The sequence below is a fragment of the Notolepis coatsorum genome, assembly GCF_963971535.1.
Source record: "Notolepis coatsorum genome assembly, chromosome: 3".
Taxonomy (NCBI): domain Eukaryota; kingdom Metazoa; phylum Chordata; class Actinopteri; order Aulopiformes; family Paralepididae; genus Notolepis; species Notolepis coatsorum.
In genome coordinates, this window is record NC_140167.1 from 13,052,003 (window position 1) to 13,079,149 (window position 27,147).

Consider the following 27,147-nt stretch of genomic DNA (forward strand, 5'->3'; position numbering starts at 1 on the left):
AGCCTTTTTGTCTTTCTTTTCGTTTCCCTTTCTTATTTCATTGTTTAGTATTTGTCTTTTTGTTGTTGTTGCGGTGAGCAGTTCAAGGAACTACTGTCTGTTGTCAACTGTTGTGACAAGAACAGTGCGATGATGATGAATGATTGACGGCAAACAATGAAGGAACAATGTTTTGGAATGTGCTCACTGCTTTTCGAGAAGGAAACGCAACCAGGAAACCAATATACAGGAGGGAGAGAGAGAGAGAGAGGAGAGAGAGAGAGAGGGAGAGAGAGTGAGAGAGAGAGGGAGAGAGAGAGAGGGAGAGAGAGAGAGAGGGAGAGAGGAGAGAGGGGGGAGAGGGAGAGAAAGAGAAGAGAATGAGAGAGTGAGAGAGAGAGAGTGAGAGAGAGAGAGAGAGAGAGAGAGAGAGAGAGAGAGAGAGAGAGAGAGAGAGGGAGGATAAGCAAGCCAAGCAAACGTGTGCACTGACCACCGAGTTCTTCTCTATTGCCCCTGGGAGGGTGGACTAAAAGGCGCCCGAGGAAATACAGAACGTTGTGCGTCTTTCAGTGATAATAGTCAGTCCTCGCAGGTGAGTTGAACTATATTGTTTTGTTTTTAAGAAATCTTTCCACTGGTGATTTGGTGTGAAACAGGATTACATTACAGGACACAATTCATACAAAAAAAACACCCTACACGCACCTGCCACCATCGGGCTGGCAGTAAGAGGAACCATTTCAAGTCATATTGAAAGTTAATTAATACATTTTAAATATTTTATACAGTATATGTACTCGGAAGCACAGTATGTATGCACAACGGTTATTCCCTAAAAGTTGATACTTTTCATGTAAACTAATAGCCTACATATGAATCAGTGGCTTTAGCATTCATAATTGTTAGGCGTTAGCGTCACGACTCACATCCCATAAGCGTTAATGAACCACTGCAATTGTTTCAGGTATGGCAACAATGGAATGCTTCAAACATTGCTGTAAGAATTTCATGAAAAGGGAGAAGGAGCAGGAGACTCAAGGTGAGATGACATTACACATTCATATATAAAAAATAATATATATAAATGTTGTGGACAATCACCACCACGTATTATATTTTCAGACTCTATAGTGATGCAATAATTATTTATTTTCCTTTGAAGTGATCACAGTTAGGATGGCCCCTGCCAAGCAGCAGGCGGCCCCGGGAGGCGGGCTGGGCCCGGGCGATATGACGAGGCGGGTCGGCGGCGTTTCAGAGGACTACCTGCTGTCCAAGCTGCCCCCCGATGGGGAGAGAGGTGCCGTTTGTTCTGCCGACGTTCAAACCCTCCTACATCCAGCCCCGAGGCGCGCGCTACCCCAGCCTGCAGTCAGGACTACAGAGTACGTTTTCAAACCCTGTTTGATTGATTGATTGAATTGAATTGAATTGATTGATTGAACATTTTATTAACAGATTGCAGAATGGGTATACAATACAGTACAGCTCAATACACACAATTGTTAAGGGGATGCAGACCAGAGAAAGACTTTCGTCTTGTTTACATCAGGGTCCCCCATTGGAGGTGGTTGGGTAGGGGGTGGGTGGGGGACACTGTACACTGATATTGACAAAGCCATACTTGGTAATTTACTGTACATTTGGAGGGGGTTGGGTTAGGACATTTGCAGAACGTGTTTAGTCCCTTGTTTGAGCCGAATCTGGGTTTAACATGATTTGTGGAGCTCCCTCTGGTGTTGTGATCGTGCCATCGTGGTATTCACTGACCTTTGGGAAGTATTTTGACATGTACATGGGTACCTTGGTCGTGTAGTGTATCTTGTAGACCAGGCCCATTGCAAGTTGCTGTACTCTGTCGTCTACTCTAAGCCATCCTAGGTTGTCAAAGTGGGCAGGGGTGAGGTGGGTTCTAGGAGTAAGGTCAAGCAGTAGTCTGACCAGTTTGTTTTGAGATGTTTGTAGGTAGGAGGTTGGTAGGAGGGGGGGGGGGGGGGGGGGGGGGGGGGTAAGTGTACATTGGATTATCGACGAAACCTTACTTGGTCCCAAGAAGAGGGTGTCGTGTATTATTGGGTTTAATAGGACATTTATTGTACATTGGAGGGGGTTGCGTTAGGACATTTACAGGGGCCAGTTTCGAATAGCAGTCTCTCGTAGGTGCTCTTTGAGAGTGGTTTTGAAAGTGGGTAGTGATTCACATTCCTTTACAGCTGTGGGTAGGGGCGTTCCACATTGATGTGGCATTTTTTGAGTACCTCAGCTGTTGTTACCATTTCTAGTTTGAAATCGTCTTTGCGGACCCCTAGGTTATTGTAGTAGGTTATGATGTGTTCTACCCCAAAAGGCCCTGAGTGGGAGGGTATACCTCCTGCCTCGAGGCGCGCGCTCCCCCAGCCTGCAGTCGGACTACTTGAGTATAATTATGTTGGTGTGTTGACGACTTCTTGTTTCGTTATCAATTTAGTGACTAATTTAAATTTCAGGAAAAAAGGGGGGAAAAATCAAAACTTCTTAACAGTTCTACAGTAAAGTACTGTACCTTTATTTATTACAAACAGAAATATATGTCAAAATATTAGTTGCAGAGAAGATAAAAAAATATATATATATATTAATAATATATTTATTTATTTATTTTTGCGGGGCACAGTTTCTGGCACCCCCTCTCTGGGTGGCGCTCTAGGCAACCGCCTATGTCGCCTATAGGAAGCTCCGACCTTCTATTTCGTGTATGATCAAGCTTCGACTTAGCAGTGTGAACCCCTATGCCTTCTTGCATAGTCAACAGACAATCTGTTATATGCAAAATGATGATTTGCAATTTGTATTCTATCCTGCGAAAGTACAGTATGCAGCTCTCTACACAGGGGCTGAGGTCAGGTCACTGTCACGTCCAGAAAGAGTGGATTTTCTTTTAAATCATGACAGTGATTCTTTCATCTCATAACACAATGAAATCATTGAGAAGTTTATTGCCCCTGTATTTAAACTTACATGTTGAATTGATTGATGTGGATTTAAGTGGAAAGAGAGATAGAATAGAAGACGTAGAATATCTTTATTGTCAAGTACATTTTTACATATACAAAAAATTTGTCCTGTGCATTTAACCCATCCTAACTGAATGGGACCAACTCCCAATTCTAATGTCAGTGCCTTGCTCAAGGGTGAAATGGTAAATGGACTTTACACCTCATGAACTTTATGCCTCACATTCACCCATTCACCCACCGACGGTGGAGGCAACCATGCAATGGTGCCAACCGGCTCGTCGGGAGCAGTTAGGGGTTAAGTGTCTTGCTCAAGGACACATCGACATGCTGCCCAGGAGGAGCGGGAATCGAACCGGGAACCTTCCGACTGCCAGTCTGCTCTACCTCCTGAGCCACTGTCGGGTTAGTTAGGGGTTAAGTGATGCCCCGGGAGGAATCGGAATCGAACCTTCTGATTACCAGACGGCCGCTCTACCTCCTGAGCCACTGTAGGGTAACGGCAGAAGTTTGTTTTTGGGGGCTTTCTGTATTTTCCCAAATTAGTCGTTATGCCAATTCCCTTCCTGGTCGTTGCGCGCATTGCCTCACTGTCGGCCTGGGGAGGGTGTAGAACTACCACATGCCTCCTCCGATACATGTGGAGTCGCCAGCCACTTCTTTTCACCTGACAGCGAGGAGTTTCACTGGGGGAACGTAACGCGTGCGGAGGTTCACGCTATTTCCCCCAGATCCCCTCCCTGCTGAACAGGCGCCCCGACCGACCAGTAGGAGCTGCAGTTTACAACGACCAGGACACATACCCCACCGGCTTCCCACCCGCTAACACTGCCAATTATGTTAGTAGGGACGACTGACCAAGCCGGAGGTACCGCTGACAGCTGGATTTGATCCCAGAGTCTCTGCAGTGGTAGGCGAGTGCTTAGTCCACTGTGCTACCCAGCCGCCCACATCTGTCTTTTATGGTGTTGAATTGACCCCCCGACCCTGTTTCTCACCCTCAGGTTCGGCCAGGACCACGTACGCAGAGAGGAAGGCAGAGCTTTCGTCGAGCAGCAACGTTGTCTACAACCCAGACTTCCATTACGGCCAGATGGCCGACCACACGTCCCCTGGTTCCCCCCGCCGTGACACCCTCAAGAACAAGAGCCCTGCCTCCCGGAACCCAGGTAGCCAAGAGCCCCGCCTCCCGGAGCCCAGGTAGCCAAGAGCCCTGCAACCTGTAGCCCAGGTATCCAAGAGCCCCGTCTCCCATAGCCCAGGTAGCCAAGAGCCCCGCCTCCCGGAGCTCAGGTAGCCAAGAGCCCCGCCTCCCGTAGCCCAGGTATCCAAGAGCCCCGCCTCCCATAGCCCAGGTAGCCAAGAGCCCCGCCTCCCGTAGCCCAGGTAGCCAAGAGCCCCGCCTCCCGGAGCCCAGGTAGCCAAGAGCCCCGCCTCCCGGAACCCAGGTAGCCAAGAGCCCCGCCTCCCGTAGCCCAGGTAGCCAAGAGCCCCGCCTCCCGTAGCCCAGGTAGCCAAGAGCCCCGCCTCCCGTAGCCCAGGTAGCCAAGAGCCCCGCCTCCCAGAGCCCAGGTAGCCAAGAGCCCCGCCTCCCGTAGCCCAGGTAGCCAAGAGCCCCGCCTCCCGTAGCCCAGGTAGCCAAGAGCCCCGCCTCCCGTAGCCCAGGTAGCCAAGAGCCCGAGTCACCATCTCATGGGATTTTCATGTTGATTTTCTTGAGCTGGATGAAAAACTTGAGTTGTGCTTCAGGGAGGGAACTTTTTGTAGCAGATTTTATTTTATTTACCAAGCTTGGGAGAGAAGCCACAATACTTTGTTTAAAAGACCGAGCTGTAATCTGTATTTATGTAATCCGTATTTAGATAACGAAACATAACGTGTAATGTAAATAATGCAACACTGCAACAGTATCTTTGGTGTCTTATAAACCCATAAGGGTTGGGAACTTTGTGTGTATGACACGAAAATAAAATAATCAATCAACAAAATCGATCAATCACTACTATCATCCCCCCCCCCCACATCACTGACTGATTGAACTGTGAACGTTACACAGACACTCTGACTGCTGCTGTGACTTCACTGTCACCGCCACTACCATTATTTGCTATATTTGCAACAATGCATAGTGCACATATCCTTCTACCACTACACTGTGAACTGAATGTGCAACACTGTCACCCGTGCCTTATTTTTATACTTTATTTATCTTAATAAGAAGATTCTTTATTTTGAAGACGTTTTTCTTAATATTTTCAATCCTAGCTTATGCCTATATTTTGTGATTCTGTGTGAAGGGGGGGCCTAGAAAAGTACGATTTTCCTTGTACGGTGTAACTCTGTTTAACTGTGCATAATAATGTCAAATAAATATCTTCAATCTTCAATCTCATTCTCACCTCTGGACGCTTCTACAGGCTGGGAGCTGAAAAATGAGAAGCAACGACTGAGCAGCTCCATGTTTGACCTGTCCAGCCCCGTCCACATGCAGGTGAGAAGACCGACGGGTGTTCTCCATGACATCTGTATTCACACAGCACTTCTCACCCTGTGTCAACCGAGCCTAAATATAGCCTTTTTAAGCCGAAACACTTATCTTTCCCAGAGTCACTGTTTATCCCCCCCCAGAGTCACTGTTTATCCCCCCCGGACCATTCATATCCCCATAGAGAGAGGGGGACAGAGGGAGAGAGGGAGAGAGGGACAGAGGGGAGACAGAGGGAGAGAGAGACAGAATGTTAGGTATGCAGGACAGGACGTATGGGAATGTGTTGTCTTATCTGAACAATAGTACAATGATTCCAGTAAAAAGTTACACTGGGGGAAGATATCTGTTATCTCTCTCTCTCTCTCTCTCTCTCTCTCTCTCTCTCTCTCTCTCTCTCTCGACACCCGGCTCACGAGTTCCAATGTCGGAACTTAATCTCGTGTTGATTGTGTGTCGGACGAGGTGGTAATTAATCAAGAATTACAAGGAGGATCAGGAAGGAGGGTGGCATCAGGCTTGGTTCAGTTGTTATGTGAAGGATATTGTGTCACCCCGCTGCTTAAAGGTGCTGTTAGTGGTTTGTTTTGGTTTGTTTAAATAAGTGTTACATCACCGATATAGAGTGTCTGGTCAGTAACATGGGTCTTCCAGTCCCTCCGCTCTGCAGTAAACAGAACAAACATTTTCTGGTATCCTGTTCCCACTTTATCCAATCAGGGGAGATCTTTTTTTTTTTTAACTTATTTCAAGAAATCTTGCCAAATTTGCTTATTGCACTGGCATATTATTTATTTGACTTGTTTCAAGGACACATTTGCTATTTCTTATTTTTGTCAGACCATTTTTGCACTGTGGAGCTCTCTGATTGGATAAAGTGGGACCGGATACCAGGAAATGTATTTTGTGTTTACTGCAGAGCGGAGGGACTGGGAGAACCATGTTACTGACCAGACACTATATATCAGTGATGGCTGTCAGCTCTTATCCTAGCATGTAAAAATCACTTACCGCACCTTTAACATGAATATTTGATATTCTCTGCTACGGGCACTCTGTCTAATAGTCTCGGACTAATAGTCTCGCCCTAAAATAGTGTTGTCAAAAATATAGATTTTTCTATACATATCGATTCTGAATATTTAAAACAGTATCAATAGTAATTTCCCGCAATATCGACATTTAATTATTCATATTTTTTATTTATTTTTTTTGTATAAGGAAGTTGTATTGTTTATTTCAATACCTGTAATAGTACAGTAGTCCACACACACACACACACTCACATGTGCATTCAGTTAAGTTGGAATATGACTGTAATACAAACAGTTCAGTTTGTCAGGTACATGCAACACAGATTACAGTGTTTACTTTTTTTCCCCTCCATTTTCCTCCGATTTTCTCCCATCCCAATGTTAGTCGTTATGCCAATTCCCAATCCCCTTCCTGGTCGCTGCGCACTTACCCCCCACAGTCGGTCTGGGAGAGTGGAGGCTACCACGTGCTTCCTCCGACACACGTCCAGCCAATCAACCGCTTCTTTTCACCTGGCAGCGCGGATTCTCACTGAGAGGGCGTAGCGTGTGGAAGGATCACACTATCCCACTCAGGTCCTATCCGCGCTTAGCAGGCGCCCCGACCGAACTGTAGGAGTCGCTGTTTACAACGACCCGGACCCACCCCGCCAGCTTCTCCCACCCTCTAATACTGCCAATTGTATTAGTGTGAACGGCCAGCCAAGCTGGTGACAACCCCGGAGCTGTGAGCTGGACTCGAACAGGCAAATCCAGCCGCTCCGGGGTTTGGTGACGAACGCAATATCCGTTACGCCACCTGACGCCCGTGTTTACTTAATTTCTAAGATTATATCATTTAGTTATTTTTAAATGTGTGCTCTAAAGATAAACAAAGGGTTTTAAAAGTGTTATATTTATCTTCTCTTATAGTACCAGAGAGAAGCTGAGGAGAATCAACCAGCAACAAAAAAAACTGGGCTTTTGAGGTGATGAAATCACTGCACCCAGGCAGCAGTGGTTCTGCAAAAAAAATCCGAGTATTTATCTGCTTAGAAAACGAAAATGTCTAATTATTATTATTATTTTTTTCACATGGTAAATACACAGGTCACAACATGTTTACAGGAACGTTTTTGACTGTATTTCGTGACTGTTGGGAACTAGGCTACACTGGCACACCTACTTCCAGTGAATGACGCTAAGCTAGGCTAACATGCAGCTGTTCCCTAAGCCTAATGCATGCACAGAGAAGAAAAGGGTATGTATCTGCTTGTCTAACTCCAGGGTAGATGGCAAATAAGCGAATTTCCCAAAAAAGTTGGCGTGTTCCTTTAACTCCTAAACAAGATATCTACAAAAAAGAAAGAAAGAAATGCATCTATTTTTTACAAAATGGTATACTCTTACAGAAACGAGTACCAGCATAAAAGTGCAGTCGGTCATGGAATGTTGTTCAACTCATTACCTAAGTGAAGAATGTCCTCAATGGACCTCAGAAGTAGCGTGTTTGTGGACTGAACCCCGCTGTCCTGTTGTCTCCCGCAGCGCTTCGACTCTGTGACCAGCGTGCAGAGCAGCGCCTCGTTCGGGAGCAGCCTGGGTAACTATTTGACAAGCTGTTTATCTCCTTTTTTATTTTTATTTTCACCTAACATATAACAAGACATACCAGAACACCATAACATACCATAACAGTGTATTGCACTACCACAGGACCTAGCATGTCCTACCATGCTCTGTAAATAACTCATGTACATATACCGATATGCCCTACTTTGTTTACTTGTTTTATTGCACAATGTCGTTCTATTGGATTCTTATTATATATTACTATTGTATTATGCACATCGTTGCGGGCAAGACCCCCCGCATTTCATTGTATACTTGATTCTAGGTGTTGTTGTGAATCCTGATGGTTTAAACAGGATGGACTGTGAATGTGAGGATACCCGGTGGACAGATTGTACCTAGTAGGTAATATCTGCAGTCTTGCTTTGATGGTAAATTTCAAAACATGTCCGACAGTCCCTTCCTGCGGTGTTGTGATGTTGGCCTTCACAACCACACAGGGGTCTGTGATAAGTTCATCAGAGACACACACACACACACACACACACACACACACACACACACACACACACACACACACACACACACACACACACACACACACACACACACACACACACACACACACACACACACACACACACACACACACACACACACACACACACACAAACACAGGACCTGCCTTTGAGTGACTCAGAGGGACACATCGCCCTGTGTTATGCAATCGTTTCCAAATGCTTTTCTTTTATTTATTTATTTTTACATTGTTCCACCAAACACCATCATAGATAACACTTCGTAGAGACATCTGTGTTTGGCAACAGTGGCTCAGGTGGTGGAGTGGTCGTCTGGCAATCGGAAGGTTCCTGGTTCGATTCCCGCTCCTCCCGGGCAGCGTGTCAAAGTGTCCTTGAGCAAGACACTCAATGAGCAGGTTGGCACCTTGCACGGTTGCCTCCACCGTCGGTGTGTGAATGTGTGAGTGAATGGGTCAAATGTGCGGAACAAATTGTAAAGCGCTTTGGATAAAAGCTGCTATATAAATGCACCATTTACCACGTGACAACAAAACGCTGTGATCAACGCTCTGAAGATGATCGTATCCGTGCGTTCGCAGATTCCATCACGCTGTCCGGGGACGAGCGAGAGTTGGGGAAGGTGTGCGTCCGAATCAGCTACCAGGAGGCCCTGGAGCAGCTGTGGATCACCCTGGTCCAGGTACGGTTACATGCCTGGAGAAGGGGGCGCTCACAGGGACAGACTAGTCCTTTGTGCCCCCCTACAGTGTTGGTCAATGGGGCCTCTGTGTGTCCAGAATCTAGGTTCCTGAAACATCATCCTCGCAGCCACTCTCAATGCTCTATTAACTGTGGCTCCACTCCACTCAGGAGAGAAAAGTTGAACTTTTAATTAACCATGCTATCCTGATTGATGGTTACGCGCTGTGCCCAGAGTACAGACTGAAGCTCGAGGCTTAATGGAGCGAATCACCCCAAATGTCCCCATATCCAGACTTAAGAGTGCTCTCCATTCATCCGGATTATTTCTGAGTGATTTGCGGAGAGAGACATCTGCGCATAGAGACGTCTGCTGTCGTCACTCCGGTACAATGGAGCTGATTGGCGCTCGGTTTGTAGTGCTCCGAGCCGAGAAACCACGACACAGTTACTGGAGATAATTACAGACCTTGTTGTGAACAGTTTCATTATGGATTGTATTGCGGGTGTAGAAAATAGTTCTCGATTTCATTTCAAACCTTTATTTAAACTCGAAAGGCACGTCGAGTGTACATATAGAAATAAGCAAAAAAAAATAAAAAAAAACATAAAATCATAATAAGACAACAAGGCAAAAAGCAAGGATAAAAACACGTACAACTTGATTGACAAACTCTGCAACAGATGGGAGAATCTCAAGCTTTAAGGACTGTTGGAGTTCATTCCATGAGCTAGAGGGGCATCATAGCAAAATGCAGATTTACCCTGTTCTGAGCAAACTTAAGGAGGACCTTAAGGACCAGCCAGTCACTAGAACGGGTTGCATACGTTCCAAAATTCCATTCCAATAATGATGACTACATTACATTATACATTAAATTAGTATAAGGAGGTAGCTTACCAATAATGATGTAGTATAAGGAGGTAGCTTACCAGTAAGGGCCCTAGAAATGTATTTGTTGCGCCTCTCCGTCAGAGAGGGCCAGAGAGAGAGACAAAACTATGGATAAGAGGAAAATTACCAATAATTGCCTTTGTTATGATTGTTGTTTTCTGTTTCATCATGCTCTTGATGTTCATAGGATTGCTAGCATTATCACATTGCTGTACTGTTCTGTAGTATTATAATATAATCATTGTATTGTACTGTATTAGGGGCGACAGTGGCTCACGAGGTAGAGCGGTCGTCTGTCAGTAGGAAGGTTCCCGGTTTGATTCCCATTCCTTCCGGGCAGCTTGTGAAGTGTCCTTGAGCAAAACCCCTAATTGCCCCCGATGAGCAGGTTGGCACCTTGCATGGTCGCCTCCGCCATCGGTGTGTGAATGTGTGAGTGAATGGGTGAATGTGAGGAACAAAATTGTAAAGCGCTTTGGATAAAAGCTGCTATATAAATGCGCCATTTACCATTTATAACCTAACTATAAAGGAAGAAATCTCTATCCGTCCGCGTGTTTGTCCTGTCCTTTGCATATCTCGATAAGCGTTCATCCGATCATTGGTTCATTGGTTTTGAATATGATGCCATTGAGGCCAGATGTCGGCGCTATAGTGTGTGTCTGTCCTTCGTATATATCGAGAACCGTTCCTCCGTCCGGCTTCAAGTCGAGTGTGAAGTCGATCGGACGAGCGGTTCCCGAGAACGCTGCAAGCAGCCATACCGCGGGTCTCCACAACGCTGCAAGCAGCACTTCCGGGGGGGCAAGCAATTGTCAAGCAATTGGCCCACTCCGAACGGGCACAGGTTCTGAACAGCCACGCCCCAGAATGGGTACTGCACTAGTTGTTGTCTTGTATTTTGTCTGACTTGTACCACTGCCCATCTACTACAGATGCAAATTAGCTTGAAGCGACTGGCAAATCTGGTGCAATTTTATTGTGCACGGTCCCTGTCAAATAAACACTAAACCAAACTACAGCGAACTGGAGTGCTGTCCTAACGATACCTTTCCTCTCATCAGTGTGCAGACCTGCACCTCCCTGTGGAAGGAGGAGCTGAGCAACAAAGGATGGGCTTCAAGGGGATCATTACCCTGAACAAACCCATACAGTTCAAGAGCTCCGTCAAGGAGTACTCTCAGGTAATGTAGGACCAATGTCTCGAACTGGTGATGTGACTGTTGGCTCTCGTTCCGTCGTCATCAGCTCTGGCGCCTGAGGTCAATGCAACCTCTGGTCTAAAGGGTCCAGGAACCCCCTCTGTTCTGGCTGACAAACTGATAAAACTGTGAAACTAGAGATCGTGGAATGCAGAAAGGGGGTAGATAGACAGCGAGCGAGCATTCTGTACACCAAGGGAAGACACACAGAATCACACTCATGGCTCATAATGATTATAATATAGATAGATAGATGGATATTTTTATTTATTTGTGGAAATGTATCTTTGGCATCACCGTGGTTGCAATCAACAAGACAACACAGTACAAACACCACACAGGCCCAGAACAGCCCAATACATAGACAAAAGAAAAACAACAACAACAACAACAACACAGACGGAGCTTCAGGTACCTAACCAGTACCGTGGTTAAATGAGGAGCGAAGAATTCATCAGAGCAATGGCATGTTTTTGTGGTTTCCCTATAACTTTACTGGCCATGTTAACGATCCTTGTCAGTTTGTTCTTATTCTTGGCCCCAAGGTTTCCATACCAGGTTGAGATATCAAACGTCTCCAACAAGACTTTTGTATACCAGCTCTAGAATATCCCTACTTACAGCAAAACTAGTAGTTCATCTAGTTAATAGTTAATAGTTTCAAGAGAGTGTTTCAATACTATTAAGTAGTTTATCACTAAGTAATTTCAACACAAATCCTTCACAACCCAATACCGTTTCTTCACTGCTGATACAGATTCAGAGGATTTAAAGAATAACATTGCTATTTTGGACCTTAGACCCTATTCACAGTTTGTCTACCATGTACCTGACACATAGAGACCATAACCTCACTGATCAGTCCAGTATTGAGCTACAATTTCCCTGCAGGTTCTCACTGGGCTACAATAGCAGACAATGGGCAATCGTAAATCCTTTGCAAAAACAACGATAAATGTGTTTTTCCAAGACGGGAAGCTCAGATGTGTATTCTTACCGGTCTCAGTATGCTCTCTGTGAAATGTTTCGCAATCCGAATGTTGAAACCCCCCCCCCACCCCGACACATAGTCTCCAGGGGGGCCGCGAAAACAAGCGGCAGGGGAATGCTTATGTCTGAGTCACGCCAAGCGCGGGAAATTTTTCGGACTACGATACACTTCACAGGAAAGCATACTGACACCGGTAAGAATACACCCTGAGCTTCCCGTCTCGAGAAAAGCACATTTAGCGTTGTTTTTGCAAAGGATTTATGGACAAAATGTCCCGAGGAAAGCAACGGTCGGGATTGGAGGATCAAGAGAAGTACAGGAAGAATGTGAAAAGGGCACTCTGGTGACAAGTTCTGCACAATCAACAATCTGTAGAGTCAAAGTCGTGCCCCCGAGAGGAGTGACCTGTAGAGGAAACACGCTTTTGAGTGGAGGGGACCTTTAAACACAAGTGTCCAGTCACTCTCCAGAATCAGCTCTGTCTCAGTGAGGAAAGGTCACTCTCTGTGGCTGCTGTCACTGACCCTTCCCCTGGGCTTTCCCTTTCAAACTGGCCTCTTGCACTAAGCTCTTTAACACTTTGAATGCCACGCCTCCCCGTCTCAAAACATGGTTGAATGCCAGCACCCACTTCAATGATAGCGTTGTGAACGCATAAACTATGTCTTAACACTTTGATTGCCTAAGGTTAAATTCATGATATACCATCCGTTGCCAGCTCTATTTAACATGGAGAAGTTCCCCTTCTTTGCAGGGCTATAACTTTTTAAATTCTATTGCTAGATTGCCATTATTAGGGCCCATTCAAGGTCCTATATGTATTGTTCATGGTGTAGCAACGTTAAACTTTTTCATTCACATATTCATACTAAAATATGATCTAAAGTATAAGTATGTTTTCATCTCTTTCTGCAGCTTTCTCCAGAACGTGATTTATAGCCCCAAATACATTATATTGATGATGAAATACAGTTTGGTAGGAATCTGTCCGAGATCAAAAATTTCAATTGGACGTACTTCTAGAAGTTTCTACGTATCATCTGATATTGACCGGATGGGCGGGGGATCGTTTATAATTCCGTGGGCAACCGTTTTACCATTCATCTAATGTGGGTCAAATGTTGCCGTTGGGCGATCAGCGTGGGGTAGACAGTTTTCCATTATGGGATGTTGAAATACCCGGTCCATTTCCAGGTTGTATAATAATATATACGTCCAAATCATGTTGTTTTTTCGAGTTATTTGCAGCGATCGATGTTCACTGTGTGAAGACTGAGTCTCTCTAACATTAGCGAGTGCCCGTACCACATATGGAGTGAGTCCTGCCGGGTTAAAGGTAACATCCGTTTTTTCGATCTGCCGATCGGCCACCAGATGGCGGTCTTGAACCGCTAGAGGATTGAGAGGAGATCACACTTGTGTCTCAGGGCCCCGGAAAGGAAATATGATTCCGATCACAGATTTTTGAAATATTGATATCAAAGACGAGTTACGGCGTCTTCGGCAACTTGAGCATGGCGGGGAAGGACGCCTAAACTCGTCCTTTGGCAACTAAAGTGTTAATATGTGTCTAATCTGACCGTCGCTAATCAATGACTTGTTTGCAGTCAACATTGTCGAAACGTATTGTTTTTTAATCGGTTAATTTCCGTTTTATACCATTTTGAAAAACCCTTGTTTTCTTGAAAGTTTCAGGAAAATATAAAGATTCTGTGATAAACTGCCTTTACTGGAATATTCTGGAATACACAAAAAACGTTGTCATTTTTCGGCCTATTTATGAATCGTTTTCAAATAAACGCTAGATTATCGATAGTATATGTGTACTTATGCACGCTAGAGAAGCGAGCTGAAAAATCGATTCTCTCATTTCCTGATCACCGCGCACACACACACACACACACACACACACACACACACACACACACACACACACACACACACACACACACACACACACATATGGCACATGCTGATATCTCTGTGAAAACAGCTCTGATTATCCTAAGACTGGTAAAATAGATTCCTTACCTCAGATCAGATGTTCTCCAAAAAGATTATTCCAATTCCTGATCGCCATTCCAAATATCGATCGCATTTATTGATTCAGCGCTGGGTACTGTAAATATGTATTCCACGCTGTTTTGCGGCTCGGCAATGACTTGGATCTCTTCGGGTGGCTTGCCGGAGAAGTAAAATGAGGAAACTGGATTTCCCCCCCCCATGTCTTTCATTCAGTCTAATCCAATGGGGTGCAGTACAACAGGGAGAGACGATAGGGGGCGGTATTTTCCCAATGGAGCTCAGAGAGAGTTTGCAGCACTAACGTGAGACTAGATTGATGAAATATGAATTAAAAACGCTATTTGTCATCGCTGGCACTCAACGGTCGGCATGAACTAACGACATATAGCGTCGTTGGCACTCAAAGTGTTAATGAAATGGTTTAACTTTTTGTTACGTATTTATAGTATACCCACTAGGGCTGACCTTCGATTTTTTTTTTTTGGAATTCTAAGCTTCGGGGCCGAGATTCGATTTTAATTCGAAGCGTCGAATTTTTTATTTTTTTTTTATGTTGTGGGACTTGTACAGCACTTTGTTCAACTTTGTCAGTGCTGTAAAGTTTAAACCTTTTTAAATCTTAGACAAACGAAACGAAACACTTTGCTTTCATGAAATATTGTAAGCAGTCATTTGAGGCTTTATAAAAGCAGCACAATGAACACAAATCTGTCAGTGCCGAGTCCGACCTCATCTTAAACAGCATTGTTTGTTGTAATTAACAAAGAGAGGTAGAGTTGATTTTGCACAATAAAAAAAAAAAAAATCATATATATTTTTTTAATAATCAAAATTTATTTTCATATTCGAATCCCATGCCCATCGAACGATGCTTTGAAGTTTCAAAGTATTTAAGACAGCCCTAATACCCACGATGTTAGCTCATGATTATTAACTTGTGTACATTAGAAATGTCAATGCTCTATTTTAAGATTTTGGTCAGATTTTGGTCCAAATTTGTCCCATTTCAAACACATTATGATAGGATGTACCAGTGATACACCAGGCACAAACATATATTCCCATGTTTGATATCATTTTATTTAGATTAAAAAAAATTCATTATTGTATCGACTGGACATTCAACACATAGTCCAAACATGCACAATACAAACATATACAATACAAACACATATAACAAACACAAATGACATACGAAAGAACACAGAGCAGCATGTGCACAAAAGCAAACAGAGGAAAATGGGGGGGGGGGGGGGGTATCAATAAATACTTAATGTATGTTTTTGCTTCTTTGTTAGTTCATCATATTATACACAAGCAGAGCGCAAGATGAACACCAGCCACAAAATAGTGGCTAGTAGGTTTAATCCACTCAAACACAATTCCTTCTTGATACACACTCGTCTACAGTGACCTTGTCATTATCCAATACCCAGAGTTAAAGAGGTACAGTAGCAGCACAACACACAGTTTAGGACAAGACAAGAGCGAGAACTCAAGGGGCTCAAGACGAGAGCTCCAATAAAGTCTGAAACGTTAGCATGTTTGGGGGTCTATGGGGGTCTATGTTCCCACAGCCCAATGTTCCCACATTTCTTTTTATTTAAGATATGTTTTTTAGGGTATCTCTGCTTTATTGGGATAGGGCAGTGAGTGACAGGAAAGCAGGGTAGAGAGACAGGGGATGGCCGGATTCTAACCCAGGACGTTGTGATTTAGTGGTACGTGTCCTATCAAGGTGAGCCACCAGGATGCCCCAGTTGCCCCATTTTCCATTTCTAAGAAATGTTTCTCCCATTAAGATTAGGCCTACATCGGGCGGCTACGTGGCGTAGTGGGCAAGGCGCTCGCCACGAATGCGGAGACGCTGGGCTCGCCTGTTCGAGACCAGCGCTCCACATTGCTTTCAGTTTAGCTGGTCGTTCATACTAATACACATTGGCCGTATTAGGGGGAGGGAAACTGATGGGTGGGGATCGGGTGTTGTGGACAGCGACTCCTACAGGTTGGTTGGTGCGCCTGCGCAGTAGAATCAGGAAGTGTCGGGGGCAGCGTGAGCCTCCCACGCGTTACTCCTCGCCACTGAGAGATCGAGCTGCGCAGGTGAAAAGATGCGACTGCTGTTATGACTTAGTCCACATTGCAGCCGGCTTGTGGGAGGCAAGAAACAGCGTCTGTGACAGGGGAGGGTTGAATTGGATGATACGAAATTGGGATGGGAGAAAATATAGAAAACGGGAGAAAAAGTGGATAAAAAAAAAAAGATTAGGCCTACATTCTCACAGCACAGGTCTGGCCGTTCCCTGTGCGTTCAGTAGAAAGCTATCTGGCTGCACGTTAGCCTAGCTTAGCACAATGAATGGAAGCGGACAGTGCCGGTTAGCCTAGGCATTGTCCAACTAACACCTCTCCCGAAGGCTAACCGGCACTGTCTGCTTCCATTCATTGTGCTAAGCTATAGGCTAACGTGCAGCCAGATAGCTTTCTACTGAACGCACAGAGAGGAAACTGGTATCTATCTTCTTGTCTCTCTCTGGAGAAGACGGTAAGCTTATAATTTCCCAAAATGTTGGCCTGTTCCTTTAACCTGTTTGTTTGTTGCTATGGCCAAAATGAATGGGTGAAATTGAGACGAGTCAACTCTGTCCTAAAAAGGGTATTTGACTTTGGAACCGTAAGACTTTGTGTTAGCACCAACAAACACTGGGAGGACAGCACATCGGTTCTTTCATCGCTCATCACCGTCCTCTCTTCTCTCCACAGGACGCCGTGTTCATGGAGACGTACGTCTTCGCGCTGCGGCTGCAACAGCTGCGCTGCAGTGCGCTGGTGCTGCGTCTCCAGACGCACCACCCCAAGAAGCGCTCCGTGGCCGAGTGTGTCCTGTCCCTGCGCCAGCTGGGCGCCGTGGAGACGGACCACTGGCTGGACCTCAGCCCGCCGTCCAAGTCCTCCGTGAGTGTGGAAGGGTTAGGGTCCAAGTCCTCCGTGAGTGTGGAAGGGTTAGGGTCCAAGTCCTCCGTGAGTGTGGAAGGGTTAGGGTCCAAGTCCTCCGTGAGTGTGGAAGGGTCAGGGTCCAAGTCCTCCGTGAGTGTGGAAGGGTTAGGGTCCAAGTCCTCCGTGCGTGTGGAAGGGTTAGGGTCCAAGTCCTCCGTGAGTGTGGAAGGGTCAGGGTCCACGTCCTCCGTGAGTGTGGAAGGGTCAGGGTCCAAGTCCTCCGTGAGTGTGGAAGGGTTAGGGTCCAAGTCCTCCGTGAGTGTGGAAGGGTTAGGGTCCAAGTCCTCCGTGAGTGTGTGGAAGGGTTAGGGTCCAAGTCCTCCGTGAGTGTGGAAGGGTTAGGGTCCAAGTCCTCCGTGAGTGTGGAAGGGTCAGGGTCCAAGTCCTCCGTGAGTGTGTGGAAGGGTTAGGGTCCAAGTCCTCCGTGAGTGTGGAAGGGTTAGGGTCCAAGTCCTCCGTGAGTGTGGAAGGGTTAGGGTCCAAGTCCTCCATGAGTGTGGAAGGGTTAGGGTCCAAGTCCTCCGTGAGTGTGGAAGGGTCAGGGTCCAAGTCCTCTGTGAGTGTGGAAGGGTCAGGGTCCAAGTCCTCCGTGAGTGTGGAAGGGTCAGGGTCCAAGTCCTCCGTGAGTGTGGAAGGGTCAGGGTCCAAGTCCTCCGTGAGTGTGGAAGGGTCAGGGTCCAAGTCCTCCGTGAGTGTGGGAGGGTTAGGGTCCAAGTCCTCCGTGCGTGTGGAAGGGTCAGGGTCCACATCCTCCGTGAGTGTGGAAGCTAAAGAAATCCTTTATGTCCTTATTTTTGATAAAGGGTTTTGATTTCATCGATACATCTGTAACATTCTGTTTCCAGTTCTTCTTCTTCTTCTTCTGCAAATGAATGCACTTCGTGCAGAAGGACAGCATTTCAACAGTTTTAGTTGACAGTTTAACATTTAAAATTTTAGTTGATTAAAACTAGTGATGCACCGATGTGAAAATTGTGGCCAATACCAATAACCGCTATTAATATTGCTGTTCAGGCCGATACCGATATTTACCGATGTCGATATCTCTGTATAGAAAACACTTTTTTTTTGTAACTTATTTTCAGAAATGACTGATATTTTGAAACTATTTAAGACCAAAACATGTAAAAAAAAAAAAGATAATAAAAGAAATTGATTTTTTTATTTTAACACTTTGGTCGCCAGGCTTATATTCTTAATATACCATCCTCCGCCAGCTCTATTTGTCTATGGGGATGTTTACCTTCTTTGCAGGGCTATAACTTTTTAAATTGTATTGCTAAATTGACATTACTATGGCCCATTCAACGTCAAGTATCTATTGTTCAGGGTGTAGCAACGTTATACTTTTTCATTCACATATTCATACTAAAATACGGTCTAAAGTATAAGTATGTTTTTATCGTTTTCTGCAGCTTTCTCCAGAACGTGATTTATAGCCCCAAATGCATTATATTGATGATCAAATACAGTTTGATAGGAATCTGCGCGAGATAAAAAACTTTAAATGGACGTGCTTCTAGAAGTTACTACTGATCATCTGATGTTGACCGGATGGGGGGGGGGGGGGGGGTCGTTTATAATTCCGTGGCCAACGTTAGATGATTCATCTAGTGTGGGTGATATGACCATTAGAGCAGTTAGTATCGAACACGTTAAAAAATAACGCTGAATCTTACCGTAGCTTCCTCATAGCGTTGGGCGATGAGCGTGGAACAGAAATATTCCTATTATGGGATGTAGAAATATGCGATCCATTTCCAGGTTGTATAATAGTATATACGTCCAAATCATGTTTATCGAGTTATTGGTAACGGATTGCTATCCGTTGTGTCTAGCTCGAGTCCTGGGACTATTACCGAGTGATCGGACCGAATTGAAATGAGCACCAGCTTCCATTTCCTGTTTCCGCTCTGGGCGATCCGCCGATCGGCCACCAGATGGCGCTCTTGAACCGTTGGAGAGTTGAGAGGGGATCAAGAGTAGATCTCAAGTCTCCGGGGGAGAAATATGATTTCGATCACAGATTTTTGAAATATTGATATCAAAGACGTGGTACGGCGTCTTTGGCAGAATGAGCATGGCGGGGAAAGACGTCCTACAGCGTTTTTGGCGACCATAGTGTTAATTTTTTTATATCGGCCCATATCGGCCCTATCTTGATATCGGACCTATACCGATGTGTAAAAAAAACGGCCATATCGGCCGATATTATATTGACGGCCGATATCGTGCATCACTAATTAAAACCCTGACAACCGATTAGTCGACTAATCAGCTAGGAGTGGGCAGCCCTAGGGTATAGGGTGTATCTCAACAGACTATAGGGAGCATAGAGTTTAGTAGTCGACTCAAACCCTTTCCCTGGCTGATCCCTATGAGGATATTTTCTAACCTTTAACCCTTTCACTGCCACACTACAGGCGGTTAACCCTTTCCCCGCCACACTACAGGCGGTTAACCCTTTCACTACCACACTACAGGCGGTTAACCCTTTCACTGCCCCACTACAGACGGTTAACCCTTTAACTACCACACTACAGACGGTTGACCCTTTCACTATCACACTACAGGCGGTTAACCCTTTCACTGCCACACTACAGACGGTTAACCCTTTCACTATCACACTACAGACGGTTGACCCTTTCACTACCACACTACGGACGACGGTTAACCCTTTCACTACCATACTACAGACGGTTGACCCTTTCACTACCACACTACAGACGATTGACCCTTTAAGTACCACACTACAGACGGTTGACCCTTTAACTACCACACTACAGACGGTTGACCCTTTCACTACCACACTACAGACGGTTGACCCTTTCACTGCCACACTACAGACGGTTAACCCTTTCACCGCCACACTACAGACGGTTAACCCTTTCACTACCACACTACAGACGGTTGACCCTTTCACTACCACACTACAGACGGTTAACCCTTTCACTACCACACTACAGACGGTTAACTAAGTGTGGTAGTGAAAGGTTAACCTTCGGTTGTGTGGTAGTAAAAGGGTTAAATAATGTTCCGATCCAAATGGATCTTCGTCAACCTGGCATTAACCAGCTGGATCGAGACGTAGTTTGAAAAGCCCACAGATATACTTTGTAGGGCTATTTTGGACGTGTGAGTCATCCTCGACGACGCGGTAACATCAATAAGACCGTGAAAGATGTGTTGAACCTGTGAAATGTAATGCACTGTACTCAAGTTTAATAGTTTATATGTGCCACGTATTAGTTTATGATAATAATAAACTGTATTTGTATAAACCTTTCATACAAGAGTTGCAGCCCGAAAGTGCTTCACAGCAGTAAAATTAGCCATAGAATTAGCATAGAATAGACAGAATAAAAGCAATGCCGGTAATAACGATGGAAATAGAGGAGCCAGGAATATCGGTTTCTTATTTGTTCTGCCTTTTTCATGCCATCGTCTTGTCTATCAAGAGACGATGATGTCAGAGAGTCTGCACACCTACACGCTCTTCAACACACGCTCTTTATTGTAAAAAGATGTTCCGATCCAAATGGATCTTGGTCAACCTGACGAAGGTCCAGCTGGATCGAGATGTTGTTTGAAAGGCCGTTAGAGCATACAGGTGTGTGGACTCTCTCTCTCTCTCTCTCTCTCTCTCTCTCTCTCTCTCTCTCTCTCTCTCTCTCTCTCTCTCTCTCTCTCTCCCTTCACTAGCTGAACGTCAGTCCAGCGCCCAAGAACAGGATGTCTGTGTCTACTTTCACACTAGTCACCGAGCAATCAACGTATGATTCAGTACAGTGTGTGTTCATAACGAGAGCTAATCCGGTGATTAATCGATGGATCTAAACGATTAGTTTTCACCCCGCCCCTCTCCATAAAAAAACTAAAACAGACAATTGGACATTTTCAATTAAGCTCACTGCGTGATCGATTCATTCGATTCGGTCAGTTCAGCGCGACACCGCCCTAAGCGTGGCGACAGTGGCTCAGGAGGTACAGCTGGTCGTCTGGCACTCAGAAGGTTCCCAGTTCGATTCCGGCTCCTCGCTGCAATGTGTCGAAGTGTCCTTGAGCAAGGCACGGAACCCCTAACTGCTCCCGATGAGCAGGTTGGCACCTTGCATGGCACAAGTAGTAAAATGTTTTGGATAAAAGCGCTATATAAATGCAGTCCATTTACCATGAACACACAGTATGTTGTAACGACAGCTAATGTTGCCTTCTTCAGCATCCTGTTCTTGTGGCCCACGAGGGAAATACCGGCGGTGTCTGGTGATAACCCAGACTTACGCAAGTCATTCCCAGCTGTGACCATTCCTTCTATAAACGGCAATTTTAATAATCCCTATGTATGCGCACGGTAAATAAGGAGACTCTGCGAGCCTCGTAAAAAACAGTTCCCCCCTGACGTGTGCGCCGTAACCCGCTGGCCCGGCGTACGCTCGGCCCCTAGACGCGCCAATATTTATACCGAGCTGCTCTTTTGTTGCATAACGGTAGAAGAAGAAAAGTGGAAATTAGTTTTAAGGAGGAATTGGCAGAAAATGTTTATTGGAAGGGGGCGGGCGGGGGGGAGACTGGAAATCTTTAAGGCTGGAAAGTAGGTCAAACCTCAGACAATTTCAGCAGCAGCAGAGAGAGTGTGGTTTGCTGGATGAATGGCGGCTGCTGCGTCTGGGGGGAGAGAAGCTGTCAAATGTCCCCTGTTTCTGCACTTTAGAAAACCAGACGCGCGAATCACCGCGTTACGCCGTCTGGAGAGGGACTTTCATTTGCACGGGCGATTGTACCTCATAAGTGGACACAAAGCGTCCCTCTCGACCACTCTGCGGATGCTTTCAGGACCCGACGGCCGATGTGAAATTGAATTTGTGGAGATCAAAGATCTCACAACAAACACGAACGTAGTGCGTAGGGCTATTTGGGATGTGTGAATTCTTCTGTCTTCCGTGACGACCCGGTAACATCAATAAGACCTTGAAAGATGTGTTGAACCTGTGAAATGTAATGCACTGTACTTAACTTTAATAGTTTATATGTGCCACGTATTGTTTATGATAATAATAAACTGTATTTGTATAAACCTTTCATACAGGAGGTGCAGGCCAAAGTGCTTCACAGCAGTAAGAATAGCCATAAAGTGAGCATAAAGTAGACCGAATAAAAGCAATGCAGGGAATAAGAAAAAGGGTCAAAGCGATGTAGACAATAACAATACAAATATTGACTCACACGGTTTAAAGGTCAACCTCCACGTTGTATTTTTGTTCAATAAACAATGTGGACTAGGCCAACAGTGACTTTCATGAAGAATTGGAAAAAAAAGTATTGAAATTGACCCAGTTTTAGCGTTTTTATCAAAACATTTTGTCTGCCCAACACAATCACCACACACGTGCATATTTTAATCAATGGTTCATAACGTGCGCGTGTAATGTCGTCACAACAGGTGTTGGTCACCAGGGGGCTCTGTGAGTCACAGGCATTAGCAAGGAGGCGGAGCATTATTTCCGGCGTTGGGTGCATGATGCGCATGCGCTGTGATCACACCAGGCAGCCAACGCCGGAAATAATGCCGTTTTGAGCAGTTTATAAAAAATATTTAAAATGTTTATTAGCAACGCAGAGCTTTCAAACCATCCCGTATCTCTGTCCGAAACCCTTGTGCAACTGTGAGTACATTTGAAATGTCTCTGTGATACTTGTATAACGAACGGTTCGGCCAGAACCAGTCCTTCATGGTAAATCTAGGTTGGTTTCCTATTAAGGAGCAAGTGACTGTGGATTCACTCGGTGCATCAGTCACGAAAGGGGCTATGATGAGCTTGGCAAGCCAGAGTAAAACACAGTTTTCATTCAATCAATAACAACATTAACCAGACTCTCGTTGTGTCTATTATGCTAACGCTAATGTTACCTCATTGTGTCTATTCTACAAGCTTTAACGTTACCTAGCCTCTCGTGTCTATCTGCTAACGTTAGCATTAGGCTAACTAACGTTACCACTCGTCCCTAACCCCAACAACAAGCGTAACTAATCAGCGATCTTTTTGTCAGACTAAACTCTCCGCTCGGTGGCAAATTGTGTTGATGTCGGTTTTGTTTCATCAATAAATGAGGCAGAATACACAGTGACTGTATCCTTTTTTATTGCACTTGTTTCGTGCTGCAAACATACATAAGACATCCTACGCGAGACATTAAAGATGGTGGCGTTCTGTTTTCGTTCAGACTCTCCAGACAGTGACGCGTCTCTCTTCTGACCAATCAGTGGTCTGCAGTTTTTCACGTGACATTTCTGGAGCTCTCATGCTGATCACCAGTAGCCCCGCCTCCCCACACGGAGACAAACTGAGTACTTTATTTTAGTGGAAAAGCAACATTAGATTCGGCTCATTAATATGCACCTGTGTCCTGTTGTGACGTCGGCGTTTGATAAGCTTTTTTGATTTGCGCATGCATGTTATTCGTGCATGGACCTTTTTAACTCTTTCAGAGTGGCATTTCCGGTGTCAAATGGAAAAAAATAAAGAATGAAATTATATACCAATGATGTAAACTACCCATAATTGATCAGTAGGGTTTAAGCTGGAGGTTGGCCTTTAAAACCTGAGTCTCCCCCTGTTAGATTGTCATAAAACAGTTTAGTTTGAAGTTACTTGATTTTCTTTTGTCCGTTTTGATTGATTATCCCGTCATTCATTTAGTTCCGTTGTATTTTACCCAGTTTTCTTTTGGATTTCTTGTATCGAATTTGTACAGACTATAACTTATAATATGTACAGTCTGTATAGTCTGTAATATATAACAAATATATTTGTTAGTACAAGTCCAGGTTTCCTGACTTTCTCAAAAACCTTGGTTAAAATCGTGAATTTGAATCGCAACATTTCATCTGCACCTTTGCTTACACTGTTTATTTTTCTCATCGTTTTATATTCAGAGTTAATTATATTGTTTACACTATTTATTTTTCTCATATTCTTATATTCAGATACAATTTTATTGACTATATTTATGTCTTGCTACTATTACCCTGCCCATACCAGTACCTCCCCTCCCCCCTGCTGCTATGATGCCCAGATTTCCCCAAGGGGATCAGTAAAGGAATATCTTATCTTATCTTAACATGTAATAGTTAATCTTAGAATACTGTACATTTACTACATTGTTCGTATGACCATATTCACTACACGTTTACTACAGTAAACTAAATGATTAAATACTTAAATATCCTGCATCTCTAGGTCTGCCACTCTGAGCTGCATCTAGCCACCTGCTTTCAGCCGGTCAACGGACGCATCCAGCTCCAAGTCCTCGCAGCTCAGAACCTCCCGGCCTCCTCCTCGCCCCTCACCCAGAGTAAGTACTGCTGGAAGTCACCTGGATTCTTCTTTTTCATTCATATTCATGTGTATATGTAACGGTTGTGACAACGTCACCTCAAACTTCGATGCCCCCGAGGGAGTTTCGAACCCGGGTCTCCCACGCCGTGGGCAACAGCACAGACCGCTATACCAAGAAGTGAACTCACTGCTTTGTAACGTGTCTATGCGTCTTTTGAGGATGTTGAGAGTGAGTTTAACCCATAGTACCGCTACTCACCCCAGCCCTTCGTGACTGCACTTCACGATACCATCCATTACATTTTTTTTTTTTATCCACTTTTTCTCCCATTTTCTATATTTTCTCCCATCCCAATTTCGTATCATCCAATTCAACCCTCCCCTGTCACGAACGCTGTTTCTTGCCTCCCACAAGCCGGCTGCAATGTGGACTAAGTCATACATAGCACAAGTCCCCTCCGGTACTTGAGGTAACAGCAGTCGCATCTTTTCACCTGCGCAGCTCGATCTCTCAGTGGCGAGGAGTAACGCGTGGGAGGCTCACGCTGCCCCCGACACTTCCTGATTCTACTGCGCAGGCGCACCAACCGACCTGTAGGAGTCGCTGTCCACAACGCCCGATCCCCACCCATCAGTTTCCCACCCCCTAATACGGCCAATGTGTATTAGTATGAACGACCAGCTAAACTGAAAGCAATGTGGAGCGCTGGGCTCGAACAGGCAAGCCCAGCGTCTCTGCATTCGTGGCGAGCGCCTTGCCCACTACGCCACGTAGCCGCCCAACCATCCGTTACATATATACATTTGTGTGTGTGTGTGTATTTACTCACCTGTCATCCTACAGTAGGTATCATTCAAATACATAGGAATATTGCGGTCACAGTATACCCAGCTCCTAGTAGCTCATCATTCAACTACGTGTTATGATGCTGTTATGAATGTCTTATTATACTGTTATTACACAAACGTCACACATTAACTCATTGACCGCCGGGGATTAGCCAGGCCCCGTTCTAGCACTGCCACGCTTTAAAAGATAGGAGTGCGTCACCTTGTTTGTAGAGCTATAACTATATTCTATATTATAGCTATGGATACAATACTATGGCCCATTTGACATCACCTATCTATCGTTCAATATGTGAAAAATAATTCATTTCTTCATCCATACGTTCCCGTGTTATACCGTGGTGAATATAAGTATGGTTATAGCGTGGGCTGGGGTAATTCCCGAAGGGCTGAGTAATAGCCTTATACGTCAATTCTACTATAAACGTTGCCGTTTCTTGCCTGTACACGCTATTATTCCGAAATGAAATCGATATCATAGGTATTATGTTTCATCATGAATGCATGAAAGGGGGGGGGGTCATTTCTGATTATTTAACGGCATTCATATTGAACACTAAAACCGCTTATCAGCCCGATCGGTATAAAAGCATTGCACGATCAAGCAAAAATGTACGTCAGATAGTCCTTACCTGTGATCGGGAGTATTCCAAAAATAATGTTCCAATTGTTTGATCGCCATCTGGTACATCCGATGTCCATTTGGTCCACGACATAACCCACCACAACATATGGATCGGGGATATTTGACGCGCTTCATTGCAACTGAGAGAACCGCTCCACTCGCCCGACAAAGAAAAGTGAGCCCGGAGACATTTGGCCATTACACAGGCCAAGATACAAGGTTACCTACTATGCTCGATACCGCCGTCTAGCTGGATGCGGCCGGTATTGCACTTTGGCGATCTCAGACTCATTCCCTATGGTAACACCAAGGTCCCTGGATGAATAATGAATAAAAATATCGAAGAATATCGTTCAATAGTCGGCTCCCAATAACGAGTAAACTCGTTGTTGGCGGGGAATGAGTTAATAGATGAGTAATAAATGTGTTATTATACTGTTATTACACAAGCATCACACATTAATAGATGAGTAATGAATGTGTTATTATACTGTTATTACACAAGAATCACACATTAATAGATGAGTAACGAATGTGTTGTTATACTGTTATTACACAAGCATCACACATTAATAGATGAGTAACGAATGTGTTGTTATACTGTTATTACACAAGCATCACACATTAATAGATGAGTAACAAATGTGTTATACTGTTATTACACAAGCATCACACATTAATAGATGAGTAACGAATGTGTTATTATACTGTTATTACACAAGCATCACACATTAATAGATGAGTAACGAATGTGTTATTATACTGTTATTACACAAGCATCACACATTAATAGATGAGTAATAAATGTGTTATTATACTGTTATTACACAAGCATCACACATTAATAGATGAGTAACAAATGTGTTATACTGTTATTACACAAGCATCACACATTAATAGATGAGTAATAAATGTGTTATTATACTGTTATTACACAAGCATCACACATTAATAGATGAGT

General features: G+C 44.6%; 1 protein-coding gene across 1 annotated transcript in view; it reads left to right on the forward strand.

Annotated features, from left to right (window-relative positions):
* Window positions 1-419: 419 nt before the first annotated feature.
* Window positions 420-27,147, forward strand: part of tc2n (tandem C2 domains, nuclear) — a 31,395-nt gene continuing 4,667 nt past the window's right edge. The window contains 11 exon segments of the mRNA XM_084309766.1: window positions 420-574; window positions 947-1,021; window positions 1,145-1,272; window positions 1,274-1,367; window positions 3,980-4,144; window positions 5,393-5,466; window positions 8,022-8,076; window positions 9,166-9,266; window positions 11,225-11,344; window positions 17,142-17,333; window positions 24,614-24,728. Of these exon segments, the coding sequence (XP_084165892.1) occupies window positions 949-1,021; window positions 1,145-1,272; window positions 1,274-1,367; window positions 3,980-4,144; window positions 5,393-5,466; window positions 8,022-8,076; window positions 9,166-9,266; window positions 11,225-11,344; window positions 17,142-17,333; window positions 24,614-24,728 (1,117 nt within the window). The 5' untranslated portion in view covers window positions 420-574; window positions 947-948.